This window comes from Sarcophilus harrisii, chromosome 1 (genome assembly GCF_902635505.1).
Source record: "Sarcophilus harrisii chromosome 1, mSarHar1.11, whole genome shotgun sequence".
NCBI classification, from domain to species: Eukaryota; Metazoa; Chordata; class Mammalia; order Dasyuromorphia; family Dasyuridae; genus Sarcophilus; species Sarcophilus harrisii.
This window is the reverse complement of record NC_045426.1, coordinates 304,005,509-304,019,991: the sequence shown is the minus strand read 5'-3', so window position 1 is coordinate 304,019,991 and position 14,483 is coordinate 304,005,509. Positions and strand designations below refer to the sequence as shown.

At 33.5% G+C, this 14,483-nt stretch overlaps 1 protein-coding gene across 7 annotated transcripts in view; it reads left to right on the top strand.

Annotated features, from left to right (window-relative positions):
- The window catches only part of CLEC16A (C-type lectin domain containing 16A), a 207,565-nt gene that overhangs the window by 151,569 nt on the left and 41,513 nt on the right, over positions 1 to 14,483 (top strand). For all 7 annotated transcript variants that reach the window (XM_031944600.1, XM_031944603.1, XM_031944616.1 and 4 more), the window contains 3 exons: positions 3,964 to 4,115; positions 6,456 to 6,660; positions 9,516 to 9,683. In XM_031944600.1, the coding sequence (XP_031800460.1) occupies positions 3,964 to 4,115; positions 6,456 to 6,660; positions 9,516 to 9,683 (525 nt within the window). The remainder of the gene's footprint in view (positions 1 to 3,963; positions 4,116 to 6,455; positions 6,661 to 9,515; positions 9,684 to 14,483) is intronic.

The window sequence follows — 14,483 nt, the reverse complement described above, 5'->3', positions numbered from 1 at the left end:
TATTATTGTTGTTTTAGATACATGTTTACATATGAGTAAATGCATATGTATTATATATGTCTGAGTATTTGTATGCATGTAGATCTATGTCTATGTGTATATAGATATGTGTATCTAGGAGGGTGTAAATGTACATATGTATATGTGTGTTTGTATGTATGTGAATATATATGTTTATATATCTGCTTAACTGTAGCTTGCTTGGGAGAAGTGGAGGGGATAAAAGTGGAGGGGGGAAAAGAATAAGTTTTTTTGTTTTTGTTTTTATTTTTTGTTTTTTTAGTGTGCAGCAGAGAACAAAACAATAATCTACAAGGAAGCAAAAAAATGTCACTCATGAAAATAATTTCTTCTATTATTATAATAAAATGCTTTTTTGAAATGGAAATTTATTGTTATAGATTTTTACTACTTGATATTCTACTGAGCATATGACTTTGTTTTGTTTTGTTTATTTTTCTTTTCTATTCTGTTTTTTCTTATTTTATATTTCAATAAAAATATTTTAAAAGGGGAAAAAAAAATGGTGGAAAATAGAGAAAAATAAGAAAATACTTTTTATTTAAATAACTGATAGTAAAATACCTATTTTTATTGTTGTTAAAAAACAAAACTAATTGACAATTGTTTAGCTGGGGAGGTTAGAAAAGTGCTCTACATACATTATTTCACTTAATTCTCACACACTGTGAAATAAATATACCAGCTATTTATACTCCCCTTTTTTAATATGAGGAAAGTAAGATTGAGAGCAGCAGATACATGACTTGTCTAGGATCACACAGCCAGGAAATGCCTACCTGAGGAATGAGAAAGGATGCAAACCCAAATTTTCTTGACTTTAAGTCCAGTTCTTCTAATGATTACAGGTTGGTATCACTTATATTAGTAAAGTCAGTAATTCAGGATAACCTGTGGGAAACTAAAATTTCAGCTCAGTGATATAAATTAATATATCTTAATATATTTTACTTAATATATTATTATATTATTATAATTTAATAATTATATTAACTTAATATAAATTAAACCTTGTAATAAAATACATACTTCATATATTAAGTTTCCAAAGGACAGAAATTGTCTCATTTAAATCTAAATAATGCATATTTGTCAGAAAAATAGATAAATTCAAAATCCTGCATGTTAAGTAGAAGTTGTTCTTTAGTAGTGATTAGCTTTGAGTTTTCTCGTTATATATGAAATTATTTAATGAAAACATATCAAAAATTATTTGCCTATCTTTATTTCTGAAAAGAGTGTTTTATAATTAGGTTTATATAGTACTTATGTGGGTCTTGCTATTTGAATTCCCAGCTTGTATGGTTAACTTTGATCTCTATTTGTTCTTGCTAAGTTGTTTGTAATATAAAGTCTGATGGATTTTGTTTATTTTCTATCTTACTCCTTTACTAAAATTATTGTTTTGGTTGACTATCTAAGATTCTCTAAGCAAACTATCATATCATTTCAGAAACTGATCATTTTATTTCTTCTTTGTGAGCTAGGGTTTATTAAAACAGTAGATGGAATGGAAGTGTTTCTGGAGAAATGCTACTATACTAATTGCCAAAGAAAATAAATGATCCGTTTTTATGCTCATAGAAGTAATCAAGACTCCCTATTAGCTGTTATGCTTTACTTTGAGTCCTTAAATATTGAGAATTCAAAATGAATCTTGCTTAGTACTAAGGATTTGATATACTGCTATTTTCTGACCTCTGATTAACAACATATGTCTGAAAGCCTTTGTAGTTGTAATTGAATATCTACATTCAGTATTACACATTTAAACTGTAAGCTGCATCAATGTTCAAGAAAAGTACATATGCCCTTGGATATTTGATTTCAAAGAACTTTAATTCAAAAGGGCTGTATAGACAGTATGAGGCAAAAATCTTAAATGTATTTGAAGACACAAATGCCAAGATCAGAAGTATAAATAATATTAGTATCCAAAATATAGGTATATTTTGTTAAGGTATAATTATTATTATAGATTGACTTACATTATATATGGGCATCTGGTGGTGGATGTGTGTGTGGATAGATGGGTGTGTCTTAGAAGTGTGACTTTGGACTAGGGTGGTTATCTAGGATACTAAGAAACTATTCACCTCTTAGTGTAAGGCTACCAACAAAGTATTAGTAGGTAAAGGGACACTGGGAGCCTTCTTACTTGGTATCTACATGTACATTCTTAGAAAATGACTGAAAACTGTGTTTCCCATTTTTTCCTATTTTCCACCCTTTATTTTTTTATTGTATCTCTGAATAGTTTTTTTTTTTTTTCAGGTATTTATACCTATGATATCTCTTTTCATATTTATCATTGAGCCATTTATGTGTGCTTCTTTTTTTATTAACTCAAAATTGTTATTAGAAGTGACATTTCGTATTATTTGTTATCTGCCTCTGTAATGCATTTTTCTTGAACTTAAGTTCCCTTCTGAGCAGAACAACATAGCTGAAGAATTGCCTACACACTTCATATAATCCAGTTTTGAAGATAAACATCAGGAAAAAGGAGTAGCTAAAAACTGAATGATCTCAGATTATTGATAAGTCAAATTGAAATGAACTGTTAAATGATTTGGGTTCTATAATGTGAAGCCAGTATGTCTTAAATTTTCAGTAAGGAAATTATCCTATTTTTAAACCAGAGAGAAAAGCATGATTCAGTGATTCAGTTCATCAAATACAAAGTGCCCTCAAGATTTCCAAAAAAGAGAAAGGTCCATCGATGAGTTAACTTCCTATTTTATTTAAGAGTGGCTCCTTTTTGGTTTTCTCATGAATTTGTGCCTTTGTATTTATAGAACTTTGACTCCTCAGCTGTTATGGGTCAGAACTTGAAACAAGGTGTTAACTCATTAGAGTTGATAGAAACAATGCTTGAGTTTACACCTTTGAGAATTCACACATTAGCTCACACATTAGAGTTCACAAGCTCAGAAGATTCACAAGTTAGAAACCCACAATCCCACTCTCTCAGAGGAAGAGTCAACCTTTGGGTTCACACCTTTAAGAGATCATATATAAGGAGCTCCTGGAGTCAGTCAGTTCGGAAGATTGACAAGCTAGAGACTGCAGTCGGGCAGAACGAAGGATTCGGAGGAGTAGAACCAAGATTCAGAGGGAGCTGGAGGTGACAAAGGACAAGCTGCAAGAGCTCTTGGAACCAAGCAGAGAGAGACCTCTAAGAAAATTAATCAGGCTATTTTGGAAGAGACAATAAAAGACTGCACTTAAATCCCTGGCTGTGTTTGGGGTGATTATTACTTTGAACCGAAACTAAGGCTATCTCCAGAAAACTTCCCCAAGAAACCTGTTCACAGAGAACCATCATATTATACAAAAGAAGAGAACATCCCACTCAGCCACATTTTTTTTAGTGTTTTTCCCTTTTTTTTTTTTAATAGCTTCCAAAGCCCAACATTCAGAAACTAACCATGTTCAGAAATCAGGGAGGTTAGGGCCAATACTGTCAAATGCCACAGGAACTGATATTATATGACTATGTTTTCCCACAATAAAAGACTTAAGATTGACTCATTTTATGACAATGGAAATGGAAGAAAGCTAAGTTTCTTTCCTCTTCATGTTTTCTTTTGTTCCCCAAAGGATACCATTGCAATGAAATTAGTAAAACTGTATAAATAAAAGACATTTCAAGGCTATCTGGGATAAACAAGATAAATTAAAGAAGTACTTGGAACCTATATTAACTAACTAAAAGTGTTCATATATGTGTGTGTCAAACTGTTAGATGGATAGCTAGATACTTAAATTTCTCCTCATTTATGTTTTTCTTCCAGAAAAAGATTATGCTTTAAAAAGAACTGTTTTATGAAACTAAAAAGTGAGACATTCATTCAAATATGAATTGTGTTGTACTATCCAAGTTGTAATGGGGTGATTATAGAGTATATAATCTTGATCTCCATTTCTCATGCTTTTCAGATAACAGCGACTTAATTGCTTGTACAGTGATTACAAAAGATGGAGGTCTCGTTCAACGCTTTCTAGCTGTGGATATTTATCAGATGAGTTTGGTGGAGCCAGATGTTGCAAGGCTAGGGTGGGGAGTAGTCAAATTTGCAGGTCTCTTACAGGTAAGATGTCAGAAAGTTCTGAAAATATTCTTATGTATCTTGTGACTTTCAGGATTAGGAGGGATCTCAACTCAAAGAGTGTTAGTTGTTAGCTAAAACCTTTTAACTTTATACCCATTGATTCTAGTTGTGTGCTCTGGAGTTACAAAAAATAAATTATCACACACAGTAGAACTTAAATATTTGAATATCAGTATCAAACCTAAATCTTTTCCAAATGAAATCTTTTTTCTTCCAAAAATGACAGAAATTTTACAGTAGAACATCTTCTATGTTTTTGATTTAATTCATTCTTCTAAGCTACTTTTTCTCTATTTTCCAAATATACAGAATTATTCATCATTCTTAATAAATAAGTTTCAGAATATAGGTTATATAGTCTATGATAATTCATGAACTTTAATTCATTATCTAGGATTTCTCAGAATTAAAGAAACTTTGAAATAATTTTTTGTTAAAAGATTGTGTGTGTATATATATATATTTTGCTGACTTCTATCTGGCACTTTAAGGTTTTCCAAACTTTTATAGACATTATAATTTATGCCAAATTTTTATTTGTTGATTGAGACATGTTTAATCACCAGGTTTAGAGTGTAATCTGCCACTCTTGCCTTCAAAATCGTCAGGTTTTCTAAAATGACACATTCCACTTTTATGTGGCATAGCCTTTGACTTAGATCAGTGAAGTCCTGTTGGACATAACCTTGTTCCAGGAGTAAAAATCATGCTGAATTTGGGATCAGGATTCAAATTTGAGTTCAGATACTCACCTTACCAGTTTTGTGACCTTAGAAATGCAAGTTCTTTGACCTCCTTGAGCTTCATTTAACTCATCTCTTTAATGGTAACAACATGTTTATATATATTTTTTTTTAAAAATTTTTTTTTAATTTAATAGCCTTTTATTTACAGGATATATATACATGGGTAACTTTACAGCATTAACAATTGCCAAACCTCTTGTTCCAATTTTTCACCTCTTACCCCCCCCCACCCCCTCCCCTAGATGGCAGGATGACCAGTAGATGTTAAATATATTAAAATATAAATTAGATACACAATAAGTATACCTGACCAAAACGTTATTTTGCTGTAGAAAAAGAATCAGACTCTGAAATATTGTACAATTAGCTTGTGAAGGAAATCAAAAATGCAGGTGGGCATAAATATAGGGATTGGGAATTCAATGTAATGGTTTTTAGTCATCTCCCAGAGTTCTTTTTCTGGGTATAGCTAGTTCAGTTCATTACTGCTCCATTAGAAATGATTTGGTTGATCTCGTTGCTGAGGATGGCCTGATCCATCAGAACTGGTCATCATATAGTATTGTTGTTGAAGTATATAATGATCTCCTGGTCCTGCTCATTTCACTCAGCATCAGTTCGTGTAAGTCTCTCCAGGCCTTTCTGAAATCATCCTGTTGGTCATTTCTTACAGAACAGTAATATTCCATAATTTTCATATACCACAATTTATTCAGCCATTCTCCAACTGATGGACATCCATTCAGTTTCCAGTTTTTAGCCACTACAAAAAGGGCTGCCACAAACATTCGACAACATGTTTACATTACCAATCTATCAGAGATGTGAGAAAAATACTTTGTAAAATGTGAAGCTCTATATACTTTTTGCCACCTCTCTACCTGAGATCCTTGTTTTCTGAAAGAGGTACTACCAGGCTATAGAAAGAGCCCAGCAACCCTGGGTTCAAATCTTTGCTTTTGTGATTTATGGAAAATCCCCTCCTGCCTCTCTAAGCTTCTGTTTTCTTATGTGTCAAAAAAAAAAGGGGGGGGGGGAGGGTTGAACTGAATGGTCTCCAAGGCTTCTTCTTGCTCTAAAATTTCCACTCCCTATAAAAGTAAAGAAAATCTTTTCAGATTGGTTTCTCTTGCTTTACTTCTTCAGACTTGTTTGCTGTATCAGTCAGTCAACCAGTGGAAAGTCAATTGAAAGGATTTTGTCCTCCTTTTAATTGAGGGATGGGAATTGTGCGACAAAATAGACCTATAATATGGTATGCTATACGGTATTTTATAAGAAAAATCACACAATATTATGTTCTATAAATTGTGTACTATAACCTGTTAAGAAGAACTAGTTTTTTTTAGTTATTCTATTCCATCTGATTGTACGTAATACCAGAAGTCCTTTCTCTGGCTTTGCTCACTAACATCTTACAGATTTGGAAAGGTAATTCATCTTTTACTAGTTGAGTAAGCTTTTGTGTTTTTGACATTTCTCAGAATTTCTTCATAAGAGTTGATTGGGCTAATATTAGCCCAATTTGAGATGCTACCATATCATGAATTAATTGGATTACTTTTTTCTACAGGATATGCAAGTAACTGGAGTAGAAGAAGATAGTAGAGCTCTGAACATTATCATTCACAAGCCTGCTTCTAGCCCACATTCTAAACCTTTCCCCATTCTCCAAGCCACATTTGTATTTTCTGATCATATCCGCTGTATTATTGCAAAACAGCGTTTAGCAAAAGGTCGTATCCAGGCCCGACGTATGAAGATGCAACGTATAGCTGGTAAGGAGATCTTTCAAAATTTTTCTTACTCTTTTTGGTAATAGAATGACTCCCTTCTCTTAACACAGAAAAGAACTATGATATATTGAAACTACTGATCAGCTGTCAATGAAGATAGTGTATTTTTTTAATAAGATAGCAAATCCAATTTAGTAACAATTTTTTTCTTTCTGCTTATTTAAAGAAGGAAAAGATGATAATCAGAATTTCCAGTAAATCTCTTGCCATAGATGCCCTCCCTGAGATGTGGAAGAGAAGCTAACATTTCTCTTCTTAGGCACAAAATGAGCACTTGGGGAACTTGGCTTATAAATGATTAGCTAAAAATTATTCGTTATCTGGATAGGATAGAGGAAGTAGCCTCCCTATCAAAATCAATTTATCCAGGTACTTATCTGCCCTGATCTACTAACACTGAAAGAAATTTTTGGTTGGGGATATTGCCTCTCTCTATAAAGTTCTCTTTTAAAAGAGTGTAGATTAGCTAAATTCAGAGTTAGTCTCGAATTCAGGATTATCTCAGGGACTTGACCCAGATCACACTGCTTAATAAGCATCAGAAGCTGTATATAGGAGTATATAAAGGAGTATACCATTGTAGGAGAATCCAGAGAATTTGAGAAACAGGCTCATCTCTAACATTCTGTAAAGAAAATACATTTTTGTGTTAAAAAAAAAAAAGTTTTTGAAAAATTGGGACATTTAATTCAATCAGGAGAGAAATCTACATTTTATGTCAGTCATACTAACATTTTTTAGATTGTTTTAGATACATATTTATATATAGGTAAATGCATGTGTGTATCTTGAGTATATGTAGTTTTGCATGCATGTTGTTCTCTCTGTATATATGTATACATATGTATATGTGTGTATGTGTGTGTCTCTGTGTGCGTGTGTATGTGTGTATAGTGGGTTGGGGACAGGAGTTTGTGGGTGTGTGTGTTTGTGTGGCAATGTATCTATATAGGTCTATAACATATATATATGTTCAACTCTAGCCTGTTGGGGAAGGTGGAGAGGATAAAAGGGAAAAAAAAGAATAAAGTAAAAAGTACACAGCAGAGGACAAAAGAATAGCCTCATGAATATAATTTCTTCTACTATTGTATTTCCTTTTTTGAACTTGTAATTTATTATATATTTTGAATCCTTTCTGATGTTCTGCTGGGTCCTTTACAATGTTCTATTCTGTTTTGTTTTTCCTTTTTTTTTTTTTTTTTTTCTGGTTTGTTTTTCTATTCTTTTTTTTTTTTTTTAATAAAATAAATTTTTAAATAATTAAGATATTTGGTGATTCCTGGTTAAGTAACTACAGTATAGAGTCTTTGAACTCTAGTAAAAGTCTTTGAAGGAGGCTCCTAACTTCTATCTTTCTCAAGTCATCCAATCATCTTTCAGTTCAAGAACAAATGAATTTTGCAGTACAGTTGTTTGGCTGTTGTAAGCCTACCTGGCAATCTTTCTCAAATTCCCTGAAAATTAAAAAAAAAAAAAAAAAAAAAAAAAAAACTTTTTAGGGTCTAGTTTATGTATATTCATGGATTTAGTTATTTACTAGGGTTTACTCATTCTCATTTATTTTATTAATATTCTATTCGTTTGAGTGCTTCTGTCATCTTATTTTCCATTTAACAAAAACTTGGCTTTCAAAATCATTACAGAAGCATTTTCTAATGCAAAAAATGACTTAAACCATTCAGTCCTTTCTTGTGAGATTTATTCTAGGAGAATTTTCTCCTCTTTAAAATAATTTCTTACACCTGGCTCAACTGTAAAAATATTTCATTTTAAAATTGAGAATTATGCTATAACTCTGGGAGATGACTAAAAACCATTACATTGAATTCCCAGTCCCTATATTTATGCACACCTGCATCTTTGATTTCCTTCACAAGCTAATTGTACAATAATTCAGAGTCTGATTCTTTTTGTACAGCAAAATAATGTTTTGGTCATGTATACTTATTGTGTATCTAAGTTATAAGAGGTGAAAAATTGGAACAAGAGGTTTGGCAATTGTTAATGCTGTAAAGTTACCCATGTATATATCCTGTAAATTAAAGGCTATTAAATAAAAAAAAAAAAAAAAAAAAAAAGAGAATTATGCTATAAAGTGGGTGTTAGAACTTTTATCATAGGGTATTTTAAAAGTTGATTTTTAAAATTCTAACAACTTTGATTTACAGTAAGATTTATTTATAGAACTGGAGATTAGCATCTTTGTCATATATAATTTAAGGGTTGAATATGTGGTCTGAAATGGAAAAAAAAAAGAACCTGAACCTTGGGAAATAAAGCCTTTTTTTTTTTTGACAAGTCAAGAAAAGGAGATAGCAGTAAGTCCAAGAAGAATCTGGACTAGCACCCAGACCTCCAGATTCTCAGGCCACTAGACTATTCATTAGTAGCATTCTGTAGCATTTTATAGTGGAAAGTCAACTGATCTTAGAGTCACAGTCACCACTTATTAGTTGTGTGTTACCTGGGCAATTCATTTAATTTCTCTGTACCTCAAGGGTTTTTTGTTTTGTTTTTGTCTTTGGTAAAAATGATGCTGTTAACACTTGTACTACCTATACCATAAGGTTAAAATAAGGAAAGTGGCTTATGGACTTTTAAACATTATTAAAATTTGAATTATTATTATGAGAAAGAATTAAGTATTATTTTAGACTTTGTTAATTGGAAGTATGTGTGACATATCAAAATGAATAGTATATACCTTGGTTATTAGATGCTCTACCTTAACTATGATCAGGTATTAGTATTATGGCTGCATGAGCTTAACACAAAGTTTCGAATCTTCATCATCTGTGGTTTTATTAACCAAATACCATATTATTTAAATCTAGCACTACTAGACCTTCCAATCCAGCCTTCAACAGAAGTCATGGGGTTTGCCCTTACTGCTACAGCTTCAAACCAGCACCTGCCTTTCCGATTCTATGAACAATCTCGCCGTGGCAGCAGTGATCCAACTGTGCAGCGTTCTGTTTTCGCGTCTGTTGACAAGGTACCAGGTAAGCCTAGCCCACAACTCATGTTTGAGTTGTACATCCTCCTATTGAAGTGTGGAACCTTCTTCCCAATACTCCCTTCCACCTAATATTACCCTTCTCCCCCCCCCCCCCCCCCCCCCCCGCCCCAGCTCTAGGCTATATATTTTCATCTTTATTAAATTGTTCAACTCAAAACTATGGCTGGCTTTGCAGTGTTCTTTCTTTAAAATCCATGAAGCTACGATGCCAGGTTAAACTAAAGACACAAAAATAAATCTTGGCTTTATTTTTAGTTTAGTTTCCCAGAGCATTTCTGAGATACGTAGAAAAACTTGTTAGAATTAAGCTCGAGATTTTTTGGAAGTTTCTTGGAAATACTTAAATTAGTATTAATAAAGTTGTGATACAGTAATTTCTGTCTCAGTGCAAAAATGACTACAAAGAGATAGTGTGTTTGTGTGTGTGTGTGTGTGTGTGGTCAGTGTTCTAACCCAGTTGAAGAAGAGATACTTAAGAAAAATGTTCTACTATCAATGTTGTACCTTTTATTTCATTCCAGCTCTGAAAATCTTTTCCCATTTTCAGCAAAATGCATAAGTCAGGAGATATTTAAGGTGTATGTTTAGGCTTGATTATGATTACTGTCTTCACAAGTGTGGAAGCCTTTTATGTAGGACAGTGATGAAACTTATTTTGCTGTATCCTAGAGGACTGAACTACGAGCAGTAAGTGGAATTTGTAGAGAGACAACTTTAAGCTTGCTTGACTCAAGAAAAAACTTAACAGTTCTCAAGTGGAATTGTCTGGCCTGCAGTACAAGAGTCCTCTTCCTTGGAGGTCCTGAATCCAAGTGAATCAAGATGTTGAGCTTGTAGATGACTAACTATTCTTGACAATTTATAGATTGGACTGACTGAATAACCTTGGAGGCCCCTTTAAACTCTCAGATTTTGTGAATAAGTGAGTATGTGTGTGCATATATGGGTGGGTGGGTGTTTAGAAGGCTTAACTTGAAAAAGTAGCATAGATTACTTCAGTAATAAAAGAATGGCTCTGTAACCTACTATTTCAACATTTTTACTTAAAATAAGCCCAAAAGTACATTGTATTCCTAGACAAAGTACTTTTCTCTTCATTATAAATTTCATAAAAACAAGCCATACTCCTAGGTATAGTGAAAAGAGAATATTTGATTTGAAGTTAGAACTAAATTCATATCCAATTTCTTTATGTATTTAGAACTTAAATTAGAATATCCTCCTATTATAATTTCAAAATCTGTTCTGAAACATTATTTGCTTTAAGATGTTTAAATTTTTATCTGTGCTTTTTGAAAATTATCCTTCCTAAAATTTTTACATCCAGTGTTTCTGATAAAGATATCATTTCTAAAATATATAGAGAATTGACTCATTTATAAGAATCTAAGCCATTTTCCATTGATAAGTGGTCAAAGAATATAAATGGACAATTTTCAGATGAAGAAATTAAAGCCATTTCTAGTCATATGAAAAAAAAATGCTCTAAATCACTATTGATTAGAGAAATGCAAATTAAGACAACTCTGAAGTATCACTACACACCTCTCAGATTGGCTGAGATGATAGGAAAAGACAATGATAAATGTTGGAAGGAATATGGGAAAACCGGGCCACTAATACGTTGGATCAGTGTGAACTGATCCAACCTTGAGCAATTTGGGACTATGCCCAAAGGGCTATCAAAATGTACTGATCCTTTGATCCAAAGAGATCATAAAAAAGGGAAAAGGACACACTTGTGCAACAATGTTTGTTGTAGCTCTTTTTGTAGGGGCAAGGAACTGAGTGAATGCCCATCAATTGAAGAATGGCTGAGTAAGTTATGGTATATGAATGTTCATGGAATATTATTGTTCTGTAAGAAATGATGAGCAAGCTAATTTCAGAGAGGCTTGGAGAAACATGAACTGATGCTAAGTGAAGTGAGCATTATCAAGGAAACATTACCAAGGAAACCAAGCAATAAGATTACGTAATGATCAGCTGTGCTGGACATGGTTCTTTTCAACCATGAGATAATCCAAGGCAATTCTAATAGATTTGTAGTGGAGAGAGTCATCCATATCCAGAGAGGACTACAGAAACTGAATGTGGATCACAACATAGTATTTTTACCTTTGGTGGTTGTTATGAGCCAGAACTTGAAACAAGGTGATAACTCAAGGGAGATGTTAAAATCCTAGTGTTAACTCAATGGAATAGATACAATGCTTATTGGTTCACACATTAAGAGCAAATCCTTGCAAAATGATAAATCAGTTGCCTAATTTAGCATGGTACTTTGCAAATTCTCTAACTTCACTAATGTATTTAAGTACTCATTGGAGTTCACAAGTATAGGAGATTCACAAAGTTAACTTTGTAACTCTTGTGAATTCACAGCTCCCTTAATCCCTCCCTCAGAGGAGGAGTCAACTTTTGGGAGAGCATATATAAAGAAGCTCTTAGAGTTTCAGGTTAATTAGTTCAATTGAAAAGATTGAGAGGGGAGCACTCTGGGAGGAAGCCCACAAGCCCACTCTCGGTGGTGGAGTCAGATTCATTCCATCTTCCACCTTTGTGTTGGCTGGAGACTGAAGAAAGCAGAGGTAAAAGATTAGCGGCAAGAGCTCTTGGAACCGAGCAGAGATATAGGCCTCTTAGAAAGCTACCTGGCCCCAAGGAAAGAGATAAGAAATAAACGCTTGGATTTTATCAGCTGGCTGTATTTGAGATGATTATTACTTGGAACTGAAACTAAGGCTGCCTCCAGAAAACCTCCCCAAGAAACCTGCTCCCAGAGAGAACCATTATATTTTAAAGAAAAGAACACCACAGGTAGTGGTGGTGGTAGTTGGTGGTTTGCTTGTTTTTTGTTTTCTCATTTTTTTTCCTCTTTTGATTTGATTTTTCTTGTCCAGTGTGATATATGTAAAAATATGTTTAGAAGAATTCCTCATGTCTAATCTACATTTGTTTACTTGCTATCTAAGGAGGGAAAGGGGGAAAAGGAGGGAGAAAAATTTAGAACACAAGGTTTTGCAAGGTGGATGTTGAAAACTATCATTGTATTTTATTGTGAAAAATAAAAGGCTATTATTTTTTAAAATTAAATTTTAAAAATTTAATTATCCTTTCTCTGTTCCCCTAAAATTCCCCCTCCTTTTCCCCCAGTATGTTTTACTGGCTGATAATAAAGAAGCATCTAGTACTGACCTATGGGCCATGTCATTTATGATTATATATCTTTCTCAAGCATCAAATAGCAATATTAATGTTTTCTCTTTTATTACCATTCAGAAGTCTGGAGTATTGCTTTGATCCATAATAAATGAAAATGAATTCTCATCTATGTAGACATGTTTTAAATAGTTTGGCACAGCATGGCTTAGAAAGTTTAGCTTTCCTTAGCATGTAACATGGCACAGGAAGAAGGAAAATGTCAAAGAGTTTTCGTAAATTACTTTTAATCTATTGAAACTTCTTTTAGCTTGAGGAAAATGTGCATAATTTTCTTTTCATCTAGATGCTTTGCCTCCCCCATTTGCAGAGTGCTTTACAATGGTTTATTAGTTATCTCTTTTGCCCTGCTTAGATTTTCACTAGTGTTGAGATTACCAGCCCATGGAGAGAAACAAGCCAGCTTACTTGTTTCTTTTGCCTGCCTTTCCAGCACCTACATAGTACATAGTGCACAAAGCTCTAAACCTGGAGTTAAGACCTGAGTGCAAAATCAGGTTCAGACTCTTCCAGAGAAAGTATTTCACCTCTTTGCCTCAATTTCCTCATCTGTACAATAGGAATAATAGCACCTACCTCCCATAATTTTGTTAAGATAAAATGAGATCAATATTTGTAAAGCACCCTAGGCCCACAGCAGTACCAGTGGTGGCTCCACTAGGATATCTTTCCTCTCTTCCTCTTCTGCGCTCCATTGGATACATAGGTTCTTGACTACATCTCCTCCTGTGTTAGGGGTTTCTAAAAGAAGCGTAATGATTACATTTTGCCCACTGGTGATGTGGGTTTTCTGATTTTCATTCCCTTTTGTCAGTTCTTTTCCAACCCTCCTGGAAAGAGGTACCTAGGTACAATGAAAAAAATGTTACCTCCCCAGTTATAAGTATAGCCCCCTTGGCTCAGGATATTGATTATTATCCAAATTGATTATTACCCAAAGACCAGAGTAGGATTATTGAGTCTTAGTAATAGTCTATATAACAAAACTGAATAAGCTCACAATTGGTGACTAGCAATCCTTTAAAAGCATGTGAGTCAAAGTGTCAACATTTGTTGAAATACCCAGGAGAGCTGAGACTTTCCACATTTGACCACTGGTTTAATCCACAGTGATTAACAAGAGAAATCCGGGGGAAAATTAATCTTATGATTTTGAGTCTTTTTTTTTTTTATTACTTAGGTCATTAGATAGACAGCAGCAAAATTAAGGTAATAAACTTCTTGGCTGTAAATAGTTTATGGAAAGACCTGGCGAGTCAACAAGTATTTAAGCTTCTGCTGTGTCCCACGCTCTGTGCTAAAGGCTGAGATAAGGAAAAGTTTGCTGAATAGGCTTTAATTTCACTACTCAAAGCTTAATTCATGTTATTTCAGAAGTTTGAGTAGAGACTCCACAGAACAAATAACATGTGGGAGCTGGATGGTGGGCAGATAATTTGCATAAAAAAAGCAAGAAATAGATTTTTAAACTGAAATCTGTTGCTGACATTGCATTTTAATTGTTTCAACTAGTTGTTTATTCCCTAGTAGACATTCCACATCCAGATTTCTTCATAGGAAT